The 13,392-nt window shown below is 38.0% G+C and overlaps 1 protein-coding gene across 5 annotated transcripts in view; it reads right to left on the bottom strand.

Moving 5' to 3' along the window:
• The window catches only part of TTBK2 (tau tubulin kinase 2), a 153,569-nt gene that overhangs the window by 21,944 nt on the left and 118,233 nt on the right, over positions 1–13,392 (bottom strand). For all 5 annotated transcript variants that reach the window (XM_082620122.1, XM_082620121.1, XM_082620124.1 and 2 more), the window contains 2 exons: positions 8,990–9,147; positions 691–907 (listed from right to left, as the gene is read on the bottom strand). In XM_082620122.1, the coding sequence (XP_082476248.1) occupies positions 691–907; positions 8,990–9,147 (375 nt within the window). The remainder of the gene's footprint in view (positions 1–690; positions 908–8,989; positions 9,148–13,392) is intronic.

The following is a 13,392-nucleotide window of genomic DNA, read 5'->3' as shown; positions in this document are numbered from 1 at the left end:
TAATTATAAAAACACAGGAAGTACCAAAAACTAACTGATTTTTAATTCATTGCCCCTCCATCCCATTAATCATCATCTTCCATGAAAACGGAAATGACAGGAAACAGTAAGATCAAAGAGAAATTTGGGGATAATCTACCCAAAGACTACTGAAAATCATTTAATTCAGAAGTCTATATTTCTCCCCATACTTACAAGTGGACCTGTTTACAATCCTAATGAAGAAAAAATCATGTTATTCAACATCCACTTTGTCAGCTCATGACCAGTTTGATGCTTTCCACTTCTAACCCTCATTTCCCTGCCTCCATTTGAGATAGTTTTCAGAATGAACACTCAACTCCATTGGTCTACACTATGGGAGGGGCCCAGTCTTGTCATTCTACTTGGAAGGACCATTAACTTCTGTTCTATAGATGTCTCTTCTTTTAGACTCCGTGTCTGGTTATTTTTTTAAAACTACCTTCATCTTTTCCACAAAATACAAGATGAAGATTAATTTTTGGTGTCCATACCTGAGCGTTATGAGCAAAATTAGACAAAAATATTGCAATTACAAATATATAAATAACTAGCAACACAACGTTCTACTTCTCATTCAAAATTGAGAATCATGATACTTTGCTACATCAATAGGAGAAAAATAATAAGACACTGAGAGATATCACTTCCTATGCAAGAAATACACACCTTACAAATCCCAAGCTTTATCTTATTCCTATTGGTATCCATCTCTTCCCAGACATCCTTCTCCTGGGGACGAGGGTGTCCCAGAGATCCAGGCAATTTATCTGGTGACACACCAACAGGGATGCCATTCTCTCCATCACTAAGCTGTTCATCTGGAAACACCTCATCTGTATTTTCTCGAAGCAAGTCTCCTGGGATGGGAGTGGCATTGGCAATTCTGAAAATGAGGAATGAAAATAAGGCAGAACTTAAAAACACCAGAATTAAAAATTACTATGGGACTATCCTACATTTTGTTTCTGGATTTAAATGATGAAGTCTATACATAATTAAGAAAGTAAAACAAAACAAAACACCTCAGAAACTTAGGACATGCCAATTCTACAAACTAAAAATGCATTTTTTTTTTTTTGGCCACACTGTGTGGCATGTGGGATCTTAGTTCCCCAACCTGGGACTGAACCCGTGCCCCCTGCACTGGGAGCACAGTCTTAACCACTAGACCACCAGGGAAGTCCCTAAGACTGCATTTTTGTTTTGTTTTTTATTTTATTTTTTTAACATCTTTATTGGAGTATAATTGCTTTACAATGGTGTGTTAGTTTCTGCTTTATAACAAGGTGAATCAGTTATACATATACATATATCCCCATATCTCCTCTCTCTTGCGTCTCCTTCCCACCCTCCCTATCCCACCCCTCTAGGTGGTCACAAAGCACCGAGCTGATGTCCCTGTGCTATGTGGCTGCTTCCCACTAGCTATCTATTTTTAAAACTGCATTTTGATCAACAGAATTTTCAAGCTGATTTAAAAATACAAATAACTCCCTAATTTAGCAATCACTTTAAAAGTTAGAAACCTTTCATTTATTTTGCAAGGATTCTTTGTGAATTTTAATATTTTCTATTCTTTACCTATTTTTCTTAAAGAATAACAAAAACTATAAACAGAAAAATGTTAAGTGTCATAATGATATAAGCAGGTATCAGATCAATCAGTTACATTTTATTTTTTAAATAGTGTACTATATGCATTTACTTTTTCATTTACAGACTTTTTACTAAGTACCTATTACATGTAAGGCCCTAGGGACATAAAAAGAAGAAAGGAGATTCTTGCCCTCTAGGGGAAACTAGAAATTCTGCAATTATACAGTTCATATGGTCCTGTATGAACTGATTATGAACAAATAGAAAATATTAATTGGCACTTGTCTATATGTTCTTTCAAAGCAATTTCATGTCCTACTTACATAGTTGGTCATCTCTCCCTTAGACTTCTGGCCCATGAGGGGCTTTTCTAGTTCTCAGCTATCACTCACTAAGTGATCAGGTCCCTGCTGGCTCTAATGTTCTATAACTAGTATGTTCTACTCTACATACTAGTTGTTGGTTTTTTTTTTTTTTTAATATTGCTGACTGAACACAACATTCAGCACACAGTGAAACCTTTTCTTAGCATTATCTGCACTGTCTAAAAGCAGAAAAAACCGCCTTCAGTAGATTATACTGACACATACAATTATTATGAGTGGGAAAATAGACATCTTCTCAGTGTACCACTCTAAGGGCAATGGTTACACCCTGGCCCAGGTGTCATAAATATGTCATGATTTAGAACCTGCTGCATAAAAAAATTAAATTAAAAAAAAAGAACATGATTTTTCAGGGACTTGTTCCACCTGATTTGATGACCTTCACTACCACCACTCTCAATGTTAATCTGGAAAAGCACTGATAATGGCTCCCAGGGAAAAACCCTACAGCCTTGTAAAGTACTCCCTGTAGTTCTGACACTGGGATACAGTGGAAAGGTAGTTTGACCCAAAATAGTTCAAATGAAAGGATTTAATGTAAAAGTAATTAAAGTTCAGAAATAGACTACTTAAAAGATATATTTTTCAGATATAAGTTCAATATAATTTGTTTATTGACATAAGGAATTATAATGGACACTAACCTACATGTGCTATGTGGTAATCCAAATGTTTACTGAAAGAATTCCCTCTATTCCTGAGAAAAGGGAATGGCAAAGGAGGAATATTTGAATTCAGGAAGCTCAACCTACTAGCTCCACATTTTTTCCCCCATTTTAGTCACTCAATGTTCTTCCAAATCCTTTTTTCCCTAGCCTAGCTACGATTCTGCTTCTTTCCAACTACCCCAATTGCTTGGCATTTCCTCCTTCCATCTGTCAGGAAACAAACCACACCTCCACCTATGAAACTGCCTCCATTTTTACTCTATCCTAGTTTCCCCCTTATATCGTGTGCTTCAGTGTAAGAGCACACACTTCAAGGAACGTTTCCATCTTCTCCACACAGGCTACCTCCCACATGACTCAAGTTCCTCTCAGCATTTATTCCACCAGTTTTATTCCTTGCTTAATTATTATTTTCTTCCTTCTCCTGTAACTCTGATCCAAATCTGGAGTTTGAGATATGGAAAGAAAGCATTCTTGCCCAAGACAATTATAGTATGTTCAGGAATAAGTATGATAAGAAAGATATATGTGGGAGTATTATTAGCACATGGCCTGTGTTTGCAGGCAAGGTATAAATTACAGAAGCAGATTAAGGGAAAAAATTAAGAAGATATATGGAAGAACTGGACAGATGTCAAGAGAAGTAATAAGATTGGACACCCTTTTCATATGCCCGTCCCCATAATCTAAGGTAGGGGTCAGCAAGTTAGGGCCTGTGAGCCAAATCTGGCCTGTTCACCTATTTTTGTAAATACTGGGTATGGCACACAGGCATATGCTCATTCATCTCCATACTGCCTGCCTCTGCTTTAGCACTACAGTGGCAGCAGTAGTGGTGACAGACAGCAGAGCCCGCAAATAGTTATCTGGCTCTTAGTGAACGACAAGGCTTGCTGACTCCTGATCTAAAGCATCCTCTTACCTTTTCCTGAACTTACTTTCTCCCTCTATTAAGAACTAAGACTTGTGGGACATAAATTATCATTTTTTCTCTTTAACACTGATTCTCTAGGGCTTTCCAGGTATTCTACCATATCATCTGCAAAAAGAGATAACTCAGAGGTCAGCAAACTTTTTCTAAAGGCTCAGATAGTAAATGGTAGGCTTGTGGGCCTAATAATTTGCAGGCAAGATGGATGCTAAAATTAGTAGGCAAATGTATGGAAAAACAAGTTCTTTCGAATAGTCTCAAAGTATCTTCTCACAAGATACTTATTACTTACAAAGGGAAAAATAGTAACTTTATAAAAGTGGAAAACCTAACACAACCATAACTAGATTACCAACATTAATATCATCAGTAATAAGACATCTTGACATTATATATCTCCTTATTCAATGCCATCGATTTTCCTCTTATCTTGGCTTTAAATGTATACCACAGATTCTTTTTTTTTTTTAAAGAACTTCTTTTTTAAATTAATTAATTTATTTATTTTTGGCTGCGTTGGGTGTTCGTTGCTGTGCGCGGTGCAATGGGGGTTACTAGTTGCAGCGAGTGGGGGCTACTCTTTGTAGTAGTGCACGGGCTTCTCACTGCGGTGGCTTCTTTTCTTGCTGAGCACTGGCTCTAGGTGCGCGGGCTTCAGTAGTTGTGGCACACGGGCTCAGTAGTTGTGGCTCACAGGCTCTAGAGTGCAGGCTCAGGAGTTGCGGTACACAGGCTTAGTTGCTCCGTGACATGTGGGATCTACCCAGACCAGGGATCAAGCCCATATCCCCTGCAATGGCAGGTGGATTCTTAACCACTGCGCCACCAGGGAAGTCCCTATACCACAAATTCTGATATGTATTGTTTTAATTATCATTATTTTCCTATAACTTCACTTTGTATTTTCCCTTTCACCCAAGAGTAGTTTAATTGGAGGTTTTTAAGTTTCCAGGTAGAAGGGCCTTTGACATTTTTGTTTTTGTTAGCAATTTCTAGTTCTATTACAGTGTGATCAGACAGTGTAATATTTCTGCTTTATGGAACAACTTATATGTTTTCTTGGTGACCTGATAACTGATCAATTTTTGTGAATGTCCCAGGGGTACTTGAGCAGAAGGTATAACCTCTATCATCAGGGTGTAGATATTGAAAAATATGCCTAAGATCTACCTTATTGATTGTGTTGTTTGTCTTCTATTTCATATTCTTTGTTTACTTGAATTCAGTCTTGAACTGAGTTGTATATTAAAATCTCCAATTACTAGTGTGTTTCTTTGTCTCCTTTAATCTCTCATAGTTGTTGCTTCCTAAAAATGACTGTTGTGATTCTGGTGACAATATTAACAAATACTATGTCCCACTTGTGAACTGTGACACTTAACATTAAAAAGTACGCTTCCATCTCTATAACTTTTAAAGCTTTATTTTGGCTTGAATTCTACATTGTCTGATATCAGGATTGTTATTCTCTTCTGACCGTTTCCATTTTTCTGGTTTATCTTTGTCCATCCCTTTCTGAAACATGTTTTTTAAGGTATATCTCTTGTATACAGCATATGTATACAGCTATATAAACCAAACTAAAAATCTTTTTCTTTTAATAGATGTCCCCATTCAAATTTATTGCTATGACTGATATGTTTGGTCTTAACTCTGTCATAGTATTTTATAATTATGTGTATTTTGTCATATTTGCTATATTTCTTTCCTACCAGATGAGTATTCTTTGTACTTTAATTTATAAACTTTTAAGAATATATATTTTAGAAGGTTTGCCTTTTTGTTCTAATGGTCATCTTTGGACATTTACCTTTTTAAATGCTCTTAGTCCCCTGTTTCCTTATTTAACCTTTTGCTATGGAGTTTCTCAGTTTTAATTGGTATTGTTTTGCTTTTCTTCTTCAGGGACTCTAACAATATGAATGCTATTCCTTCTCTGCCTTCCATTGGCACTACTTTCTCTCTAGCCCTTTTGAATGATTTATTTTCATTCTCCTGGGGCTTTTCCCCGACTTTATTCAATGCCCTTTATTAAACTTTCATTTGTGTCTACTGTCCTTTGCACACTTTGTGATTTATTCAATTGTGAGATATCTTTTTATTCCATTTCTTTCCTGAGTTCAACGGACTATCATTTCATCGTTTCCTCCATCTTTTCCTTTTCTTTCTTCTCTCCATCCCCACACCACACTCACTCTATTTCTTAGTTTTCAAATTTCTGATCCAAGGTGGTTATCCATATCTTCAATGCATGAACATACTCAGTTCCATTTGGGGTTCTGTCTTATAATTTTCTTTTTCATAGTTGTTTATTCCTGACAGGAAATTTCCTTAGTAAATATGTGTTAGATTTTCTTGAGTTTTTGAAATAACACTTTATGGATATTTACAATATTTTTCTTGTTCATTTTTGTGGCATTGGAATGTTTTACAGGATTCATAGATTAACTGGTGCCCTCCTCTGTCAGTATAGCAAAATCCAAACACTTCAGTGGATTTTTATTTGGTCAGAGGAGATATTGTGCATCTTCTGATTTTATAGTTCTCTTTTCTTATAGGTAATTAAATTTTATTTCTCCTTTTGCCCTTCTGTAATTATTCATTTATTGCCTTTCAGCTCCAAATTCATCCTTTTTGCCTATTCTGTGAAAGTGGGTCTGTGTCCTTTAACTCTTTTCCTTTGCCAGCTGGCATGGGAGTTTTGTCAGTAGAAGGCACTGGAGAGACCCTGCAGGAGGAAAGGGTTTTGCTTTGGGTTCCACTGTGCAGCTTGTCAAGCTTCTCCAGCATGTGTGGCTTTCCCCGTGCCTGTCTCCTGCAGTACACAGACAGCAGCAATCAATATCTTCCCAGAGCAACGCCTACTACCCATAAGTTTTGTAGCAGAGTGTCTCTAGTAAGACACTTCCAGTAAATCGTTTTCTCTGGCACTCCGGAGGGCAGATTTCCATCAAGTTCCAGAGGGCAGATATTTCAGCAAATTCTACCAGTATGGCATTAGAGCAACTTCCCTGCCATCCAATGAGTGAGGACATACACTCGCCAACAAGGTCAGAACTCAGCCCTGGGGTGGGGACTGAGGGAGCTTTTCCTTGGATGCTTAATTCAGCCCTAGGAGTAGGAGCTGCACTTTATATTTGCTATTCCTGTATTCTTTACGGTTCTCTCTACTTTTTCAATCCCACATTATTCCATTTTTGTGTTATAGGTAATAATTCTTTGTATCATCTTTCCCTGTTCAAATTACTAAGTCGTTTCTCTCTCCTGATTGGACCCAAACAGATATGTGTTTTTTTCCTTCACCATTCAACTGACAAAGGGCATTTCTCCCTTTTTGTCTTTTTTCTTCCTCAGAAGCTACATGTTTTGAATCATGAATATTTTTATCTCCTTGTAGTTTATTATCTGATCTACCTGGATACTTTTTAGTATTTTCATTCTTCGGATGGATTTAGTCTTTCTGATGTTCGTTTTAAATCAACCTTAAGTCCCAGGGCTAACTTTCCTCTTCCCACAGTTTTTATTGATCTGCCTTCAGTAAGCTTTGTGGCAGGACTGGGTGAGGCAGGAGCATAAGAGATATTACATAAGGCCTTAGGGTTTTGTTTTTTTCTCTTTTTACTTACAGTTAGTTTGATTTGGGCATCCTTTGTCTTCAAATTATGCTGAGGACATAGCTTTTATGTAGTTTTATTTTTCCTTTCTTATTATTCTATCTTATTTTAGGAAAAAACTTTGGGATATGGGAACTTAAAATCTATTCATTGACTTCGGCTACCCTGAAGTGCTATCACCTGGATTTCTGCAAATGTGAGATTTATTTCTAACAACAATCAAAGGAGAAGGAGGACAAAAGCATTTAAGCAAGAATCAAAATTTCTACATAGGCTCCCGCTCACTAATCTTTATCTAAAGTTGGATGGTTCACTCAGAGTTAGAATTATTTCCTCATTTGTAAAATGGGGTGGCTGGAATAGTGCAGTGAGTCCCAAACTCAGATAAGCATGAGAAACATCTGATGCATATGGACTTCTGTGCCATACCCCTAGACATTCTGATTCAGTAGGTCTGGGGCGAGTCCTACAAATGGGTATTCTAAACAAACATCTGTGGTGATTCTACTATAGCTAGTCAAGGTCTCACATTTAAGAATTCTTAGACTAACTAATCAGGGATATCATCTCCAGTTATATGAGTCTGTGTAACCTTTTCTGATTCAATAAGCTCTAGTGATCTCATCTCATTGTAAAAACAAAGCAATGGATTAGTGATAAAGTGTTCCAATTAGCTCACTGTATGATGATTTTTCCCTATTTACTTTTTCTTTTAAACCAACTAGAGCAGGTAAGAAAAAGGGAGGGGGGGGGTCAGAAAAAAAAGACAATCCCTCCCAAATAGAAAAACAACAAACAGGGCTTCCCTGGTGGTGCAGTGGTTGAGAGTCCGCCTGCCGAGGCAGGGGACACGGGTTTGTGCCCCGGTCCGGGAAGATCCCACATGCCGCGGAGCGGCTGGGCCCATGAGCCATGGCCGCTGAGCCTGTGAGTCCAGAGCCTGTGCTCCGCAACAGGGGAGGCCACAACAGTGAGAGGCCCGCGTACCGCAAACAAAAAAAAAAAAAAAAAAGAAAGAAAAACAACAAACAAAAGCAACTGTATTTAATGTATATAAGGAAAACAAATCAAAAAACAAACAAAAAAAACTCCCAAGAAGATGGAAATACACTAACCTCTTCCTAATACACCTCGAAAATTAATCACTTTCATAAGAGGAGTAGCTATACGTTTTGTTCCCACTAAACTTAAGCACAGTGTAGTCAGAAATAATTGTGGCTTGTTCTTGTTCTGGGGTCCCATCTATTCTTTTTTTTTTTTGTGGTACGCGGGCCTCTCACTGTTGTGGCCTCTCCCGTTGCGGAGCACAGGCTCCGGACGCGCAGGCTCAGCGGCCATGGCTCACGGGCCCAGCCGCTCCGCGGCATGTGGGATCTTCCCAAACTGGGACACGAACCCGCGTCCCCTGCATTGGCAGGTGGACTCTCAACCACTGTGCCACCAGGGAAGCCCGCCCATCTATTCTTTAGTAGTAAATGCAACAAATGCCCCTTCTCATTTTGAAGAAAATCTACTGTACATCTGACATTAACGAGTAACACAAGCTCTAAGCTGCTACTTCACGGTATAATCTTTAAGTACTTTCTAAGAAAAGTAAATCCAAACAAAGGCATATATAAGAGCAATGTTAATTCAAGGAAACCCATAGGCACCCCTATGTCTTAGCATTTGGTCATCTGAAGGAACCTGGATGGCATAAAAGACATTTCTGCTAATATTGATACAACACATCTAGGAAAGACACTGATGAACCACCTCTTTAGGACATACCCAATTGCCGCAGGGGTCAAGCGGGTGTGCAGCTGAGGAGTGGCAGAAGTAGTGGTGGTGGTGAGGGAGCCATCAGTTCCAGTCTTCTCCCAGTCGAAAGGGTCACTCTCAATTACTCCAAAGGTATTGATGCTGTTGTCAAACACGGATGCAAGAAGCTAAACCACGAAAGGAAAAAACTAGAGTAAGCCAACAGAAAACATAATCACTTTATTCTATAAGAGACAGCACCTCAGACTCTTAAATTAGTTTAGTAGTATGACTTTTTTTAAAAGCCTGATACAAATAGGGGAATTTGAATAAAGATTATATATGGATGATAATATTCAATTAATACTGATTTTTCTCAGTTGAGATACTGGTTTTTAGTTATGTAGGATAATGTATTTTTTCTTGGAAGATAAATAATGAAGCGTCATACTTAAAACCTACTTTCTGATGGTTTGGCAAAAGGAAATGTGTATTGTATGTGTATGTGTGCATTCAGTTTCAACCATATGATCACTTTTTTGTGTGTGTCAAAAAGGGGCACATATGGTTCAACTTAAATAAGTGACCGGGTTAACAGGTGGTATATCTAGGTTAAGAGGCATATAAAAGTTCATTGTGCTGCCTTAGAGTTTTTTTGTGGGTTTGAAAAATTCTTAAACTGTGTGTGTGCACATGAATTATCAAAAAGAAATCTGCTCTTTTATTTATATTATATATTATTCCATTTTTGTCTTTAAATTCCAAAAGTCTAATGCAATATTGAGAAAGATCTCATAAAGACCTTCCTTTATGTTTGACAGTATGCAACATTTTCAATTTTATGATTAAAACTGGATTAATATCTCATCATTTCTCTTACTCTGTTAGTATCCTATCCTCAGAGATTCATCGTGTACATTTCCTGCCCCAGACCTGAAATCAGCACTTCTTCACTGGAGGATTTTTTACAAAGGTCTGTTTTAGGCTTTAAAGAGATTACTCTGGCTAAGAAGTGGAGAACAGATGCCATAAATAGGAGGGGGATGAGGGTGCTAGGAAGAGATGACCATTTAGGAGGCTACTGTCAACTGAGCCAGCATGGTAACAGTGGAGGTGATAAGAAGTGGTAGGATTTGGACATAATTTGTAGAGCCAACAGAACTTATTGAGAGATTAGATGAAAGCTGTGAAAGTAAAGAAAGAATAAAAGAATAATTTATATTTCTGTCCCGAGCCACTGGGTAAATGGTGGTGCCATTTACTGAGATAGAAAGCAGTGAATGTGAGGATTGGGATATTGAAAGTTTTATGGTGTTTAGGGAGGAATAGTGAATACAGATACAAATTTGAGAGTCATCAGCATATTGATATAAATGGGTATTATTTAAAGCCACATGACTAGATGATATCATCTAAGGAGAGTGGGTAACAAGGGCTAAGGCTTAGGGCACTCCAACATTTAGATGGAAAGAAGAGCTGGACTCAGCAAAAAAACAAAACGAAACAAGGAGTGGCCAGTGAGGTAGGAAACAGGTGTGTGGTGTTCTAGATACCAAGTGAAGAAACCACCTCAACAAGGAGATGGTCAAATGCTATCAATTATAAACTTATGGTTATTTTTGATTATTTAATTGATTTCACCCAGACTGTAAGCTCCACGAGGCTGGTACGTGTCTGATCTTGCTCATCACTGTATCTAACCAATGCCTTATGTCTAAGAGTGCCATATTGTGATTTATATGAAATAAATATTTGGTCATTTAGAGGACCAAAAATACATTTCTATATATATTTGGTCTTTGTCCACAGTTCCTGACTCACAGCTCCCAAAACCCTTGAAATTTTCTGAGAGATAAGAGCAGTTGGAGCATTTTTTGTTATAGTATTTGATCTCTACTCCTCAGTTCCTGAAATCACTTCTGAGCCATAAAGGTGAAATGGGTGTCTTGTTATTCATAACAAATCCCTTTCTACCACAACTGGGTTTATGTTAATAAGGTGACTTCTGGAAAGCACCTAAGGACGGAGGCTGGTCACCAGAGGAACCAACCACGTGATTAGAGGGTTGGAACTTTCAGTCCCACACCCCTGGCCTCCAGGGGAGGGAAGAGGGGTTGGAGGTTGAATCAATTACCAGTGGTCAATGAATTAATCAATCATTCCTATATAATGAAGCCTCCATAAAAACCCAAAAGGATGGCTTCAGAGACCTTCCAGGTTGGTGAACATGTGGAGGTACTGAGAGTGGTGCCCTTGGAAAGGGCATGGAAGCTCCACACCCTTTCCTCATACTTTGTTACATGCAGTTCTTCCATCTGGCTGCTTGAGTTATATCCTTTGTAATTAACTGGTAATCTAGGGGGAAAACTGGTTTCCCAAGGCCTATGAGCCACTCTAGCAAGTTAATCAAACCCAAGGACGGGGTCATGGCAACCTCCAATTTATAGCCAGTCAGTCAGAAGTACACATGACAACTAGGACTTGTAATTGGTATCTAAAGTGGAAGGTAGTCTTGTGGGAATGAGTCCTTAACCTGTGAAATCTGATGCTATTTATCTCTGGGTAGGTGGTGTCAGAATTGAGTGAAATTTTAGGAATCCAGCTGGCAGCAGAGAATTGCTTGGTGGTATGGGAAAAAAAAAATTGGAATTGTGGGTGCAGAACCCTTAAATAGTACTCTAAAAACAGTTTGAGAATAAATGTTTATTTGTACTAATACTTGCTGAAAGATTCACATGATCCTACCTTTTGTTTAAGTACCCTCCCTCAAAAAAAATAATAGATGTAGAAAAGGAAACTAAAAAGCTAAAAGGAATTGGGAAAGGCATAATTATAAAACCTCGGAATTTTTATTTTGGTCCTATTTTTGTTGACATAAGTTATCAATGTTACACCTCAGATCCTCCCAAATTGTCAGAGGTAGAGGGCTTTAGAAAACACAAAGGATGACAGGAAGATGGACTGAAACCCTGCACACAAGGATTGAAACCCTGCACCTGAGAACTGAAACAGCAGACCTTGGACCTCTTTCCAACTCTGGAAATTGAGGTTCTCATAGGTTCCCACAGAGTGACATGTTTCTTTCCTGAAAGGTGGAGTCCCTATCCACGAGGCAGCAAATGCTCTGCTGTGTGAGTACTCAGACTGCTACTGCTAAATGCTCTGCCTGTACTGCTTGGCAATAGGCATGGTCCTAAACAGTTTTTATTGTCAGATGATGAAATTCTTTTCTTACATTTATCATAGTATTGTATATCTTAGAAAATGTAGCATATGCCATTGGTCCAAAAATAAGAAACAGTTCATTACTATGATGGTGTTAACTTGAGACCAGCAGCAGGAGGCAGAAGGATGGAGGGCACATAACAAAAGAAATAGAAGGAAAGCTAAAAGCACTGAAGCACTGAAGGCACCCTGCTGGGAACAAATGGTCAGATGATTAGAGCTCTGCTGATACCTTAAAGAGCAAAACATTTCCAATGTAGCAGAATAATTTTCTAATTCAGGACCACGGTTGCTCTAAATCCTAAACTTCAACAGACTGGGATAGTAGAAATAGGACAAGTCAAGGCCTTTTTTTTTTTTTTTTTTTTGGTAACTGAATTCATCATATCACATTTGGCTAAAATAAATAACAAGACTGGAAAAACTCAATTCAGTTACTCGTTCAAATAGATTTCAGAATATAAATCATTAACCTTATAAATCAAATATATATATACACATATATGTATGTATGTATAAATAAATAAAACTTGTAGTCCTCATCCTTTCTTATAGCCCAGTACTACTGCGGATTAAAACACTTTCACTTTCCAATCAGAACAGGAGCTCACTGTGCAGTAATTCTCAAACTGAAAAGGAAGCAGAGCAAAAATCTGAAAAAACCTTCCAGATGATTCTGACACTTCCCTCTAGGAAGACATGATCCATATCTCTTCACTAAGAATCACTGGAAATCTAGTATATATCTGACTCCTTCTATTTAATAATGTATTCTTAGAAAATACAAACTTAACTAAAGAGTCCAGGTTTCTCAAATTAGGGTAACGTGCACCCTCAGGGGATTCAGCCATATGCCAGAGAGAGTTTAAAGTCATTTGATAAATGTGGCACAGCTTCCTGGAGAATTTTACTCAGAGTAAGACATTTAATATGATATTTTATAATACAATGAACACAAAGAAGTTAGAAAGCAAAATTCATAGGAACCTTTAGGATAAATCAAGAGAATACAAAGAAATTGTGGACTCATGGCTGACACTTTAAGACTGAGAGAACTCTTGAGAACATGCTCATACTTTGCTGCAATAGGAGAAATTGGTGAAACAGTGTGAGAAACACTAGAAGCATAACATCATCAGGAAGGTGAATCTTCCTTGAACGGAAGTAGAGAAAGGGAGGAGGTTGGGGGAAGGAGACTGGCGGTGGGG

This window comes from Mesoplodon mirus (genome assembly GCF_964341445.2).
Source record: "Mesoplodon mirus genome assembly, chromosome: 4".
NCBI classification, from domain to species: Eukaryota; Metazoa; Chordata; class Mammalia; order Artiodactyla; family Ziphiidae; genus Mesoplodon; species Mesoplodon mirus.
The sequence above is the reverse complement of the archived record's forward strand: the minus strand, read 5'-3'. Positions and strand labels throughout refer to the sequence as shown.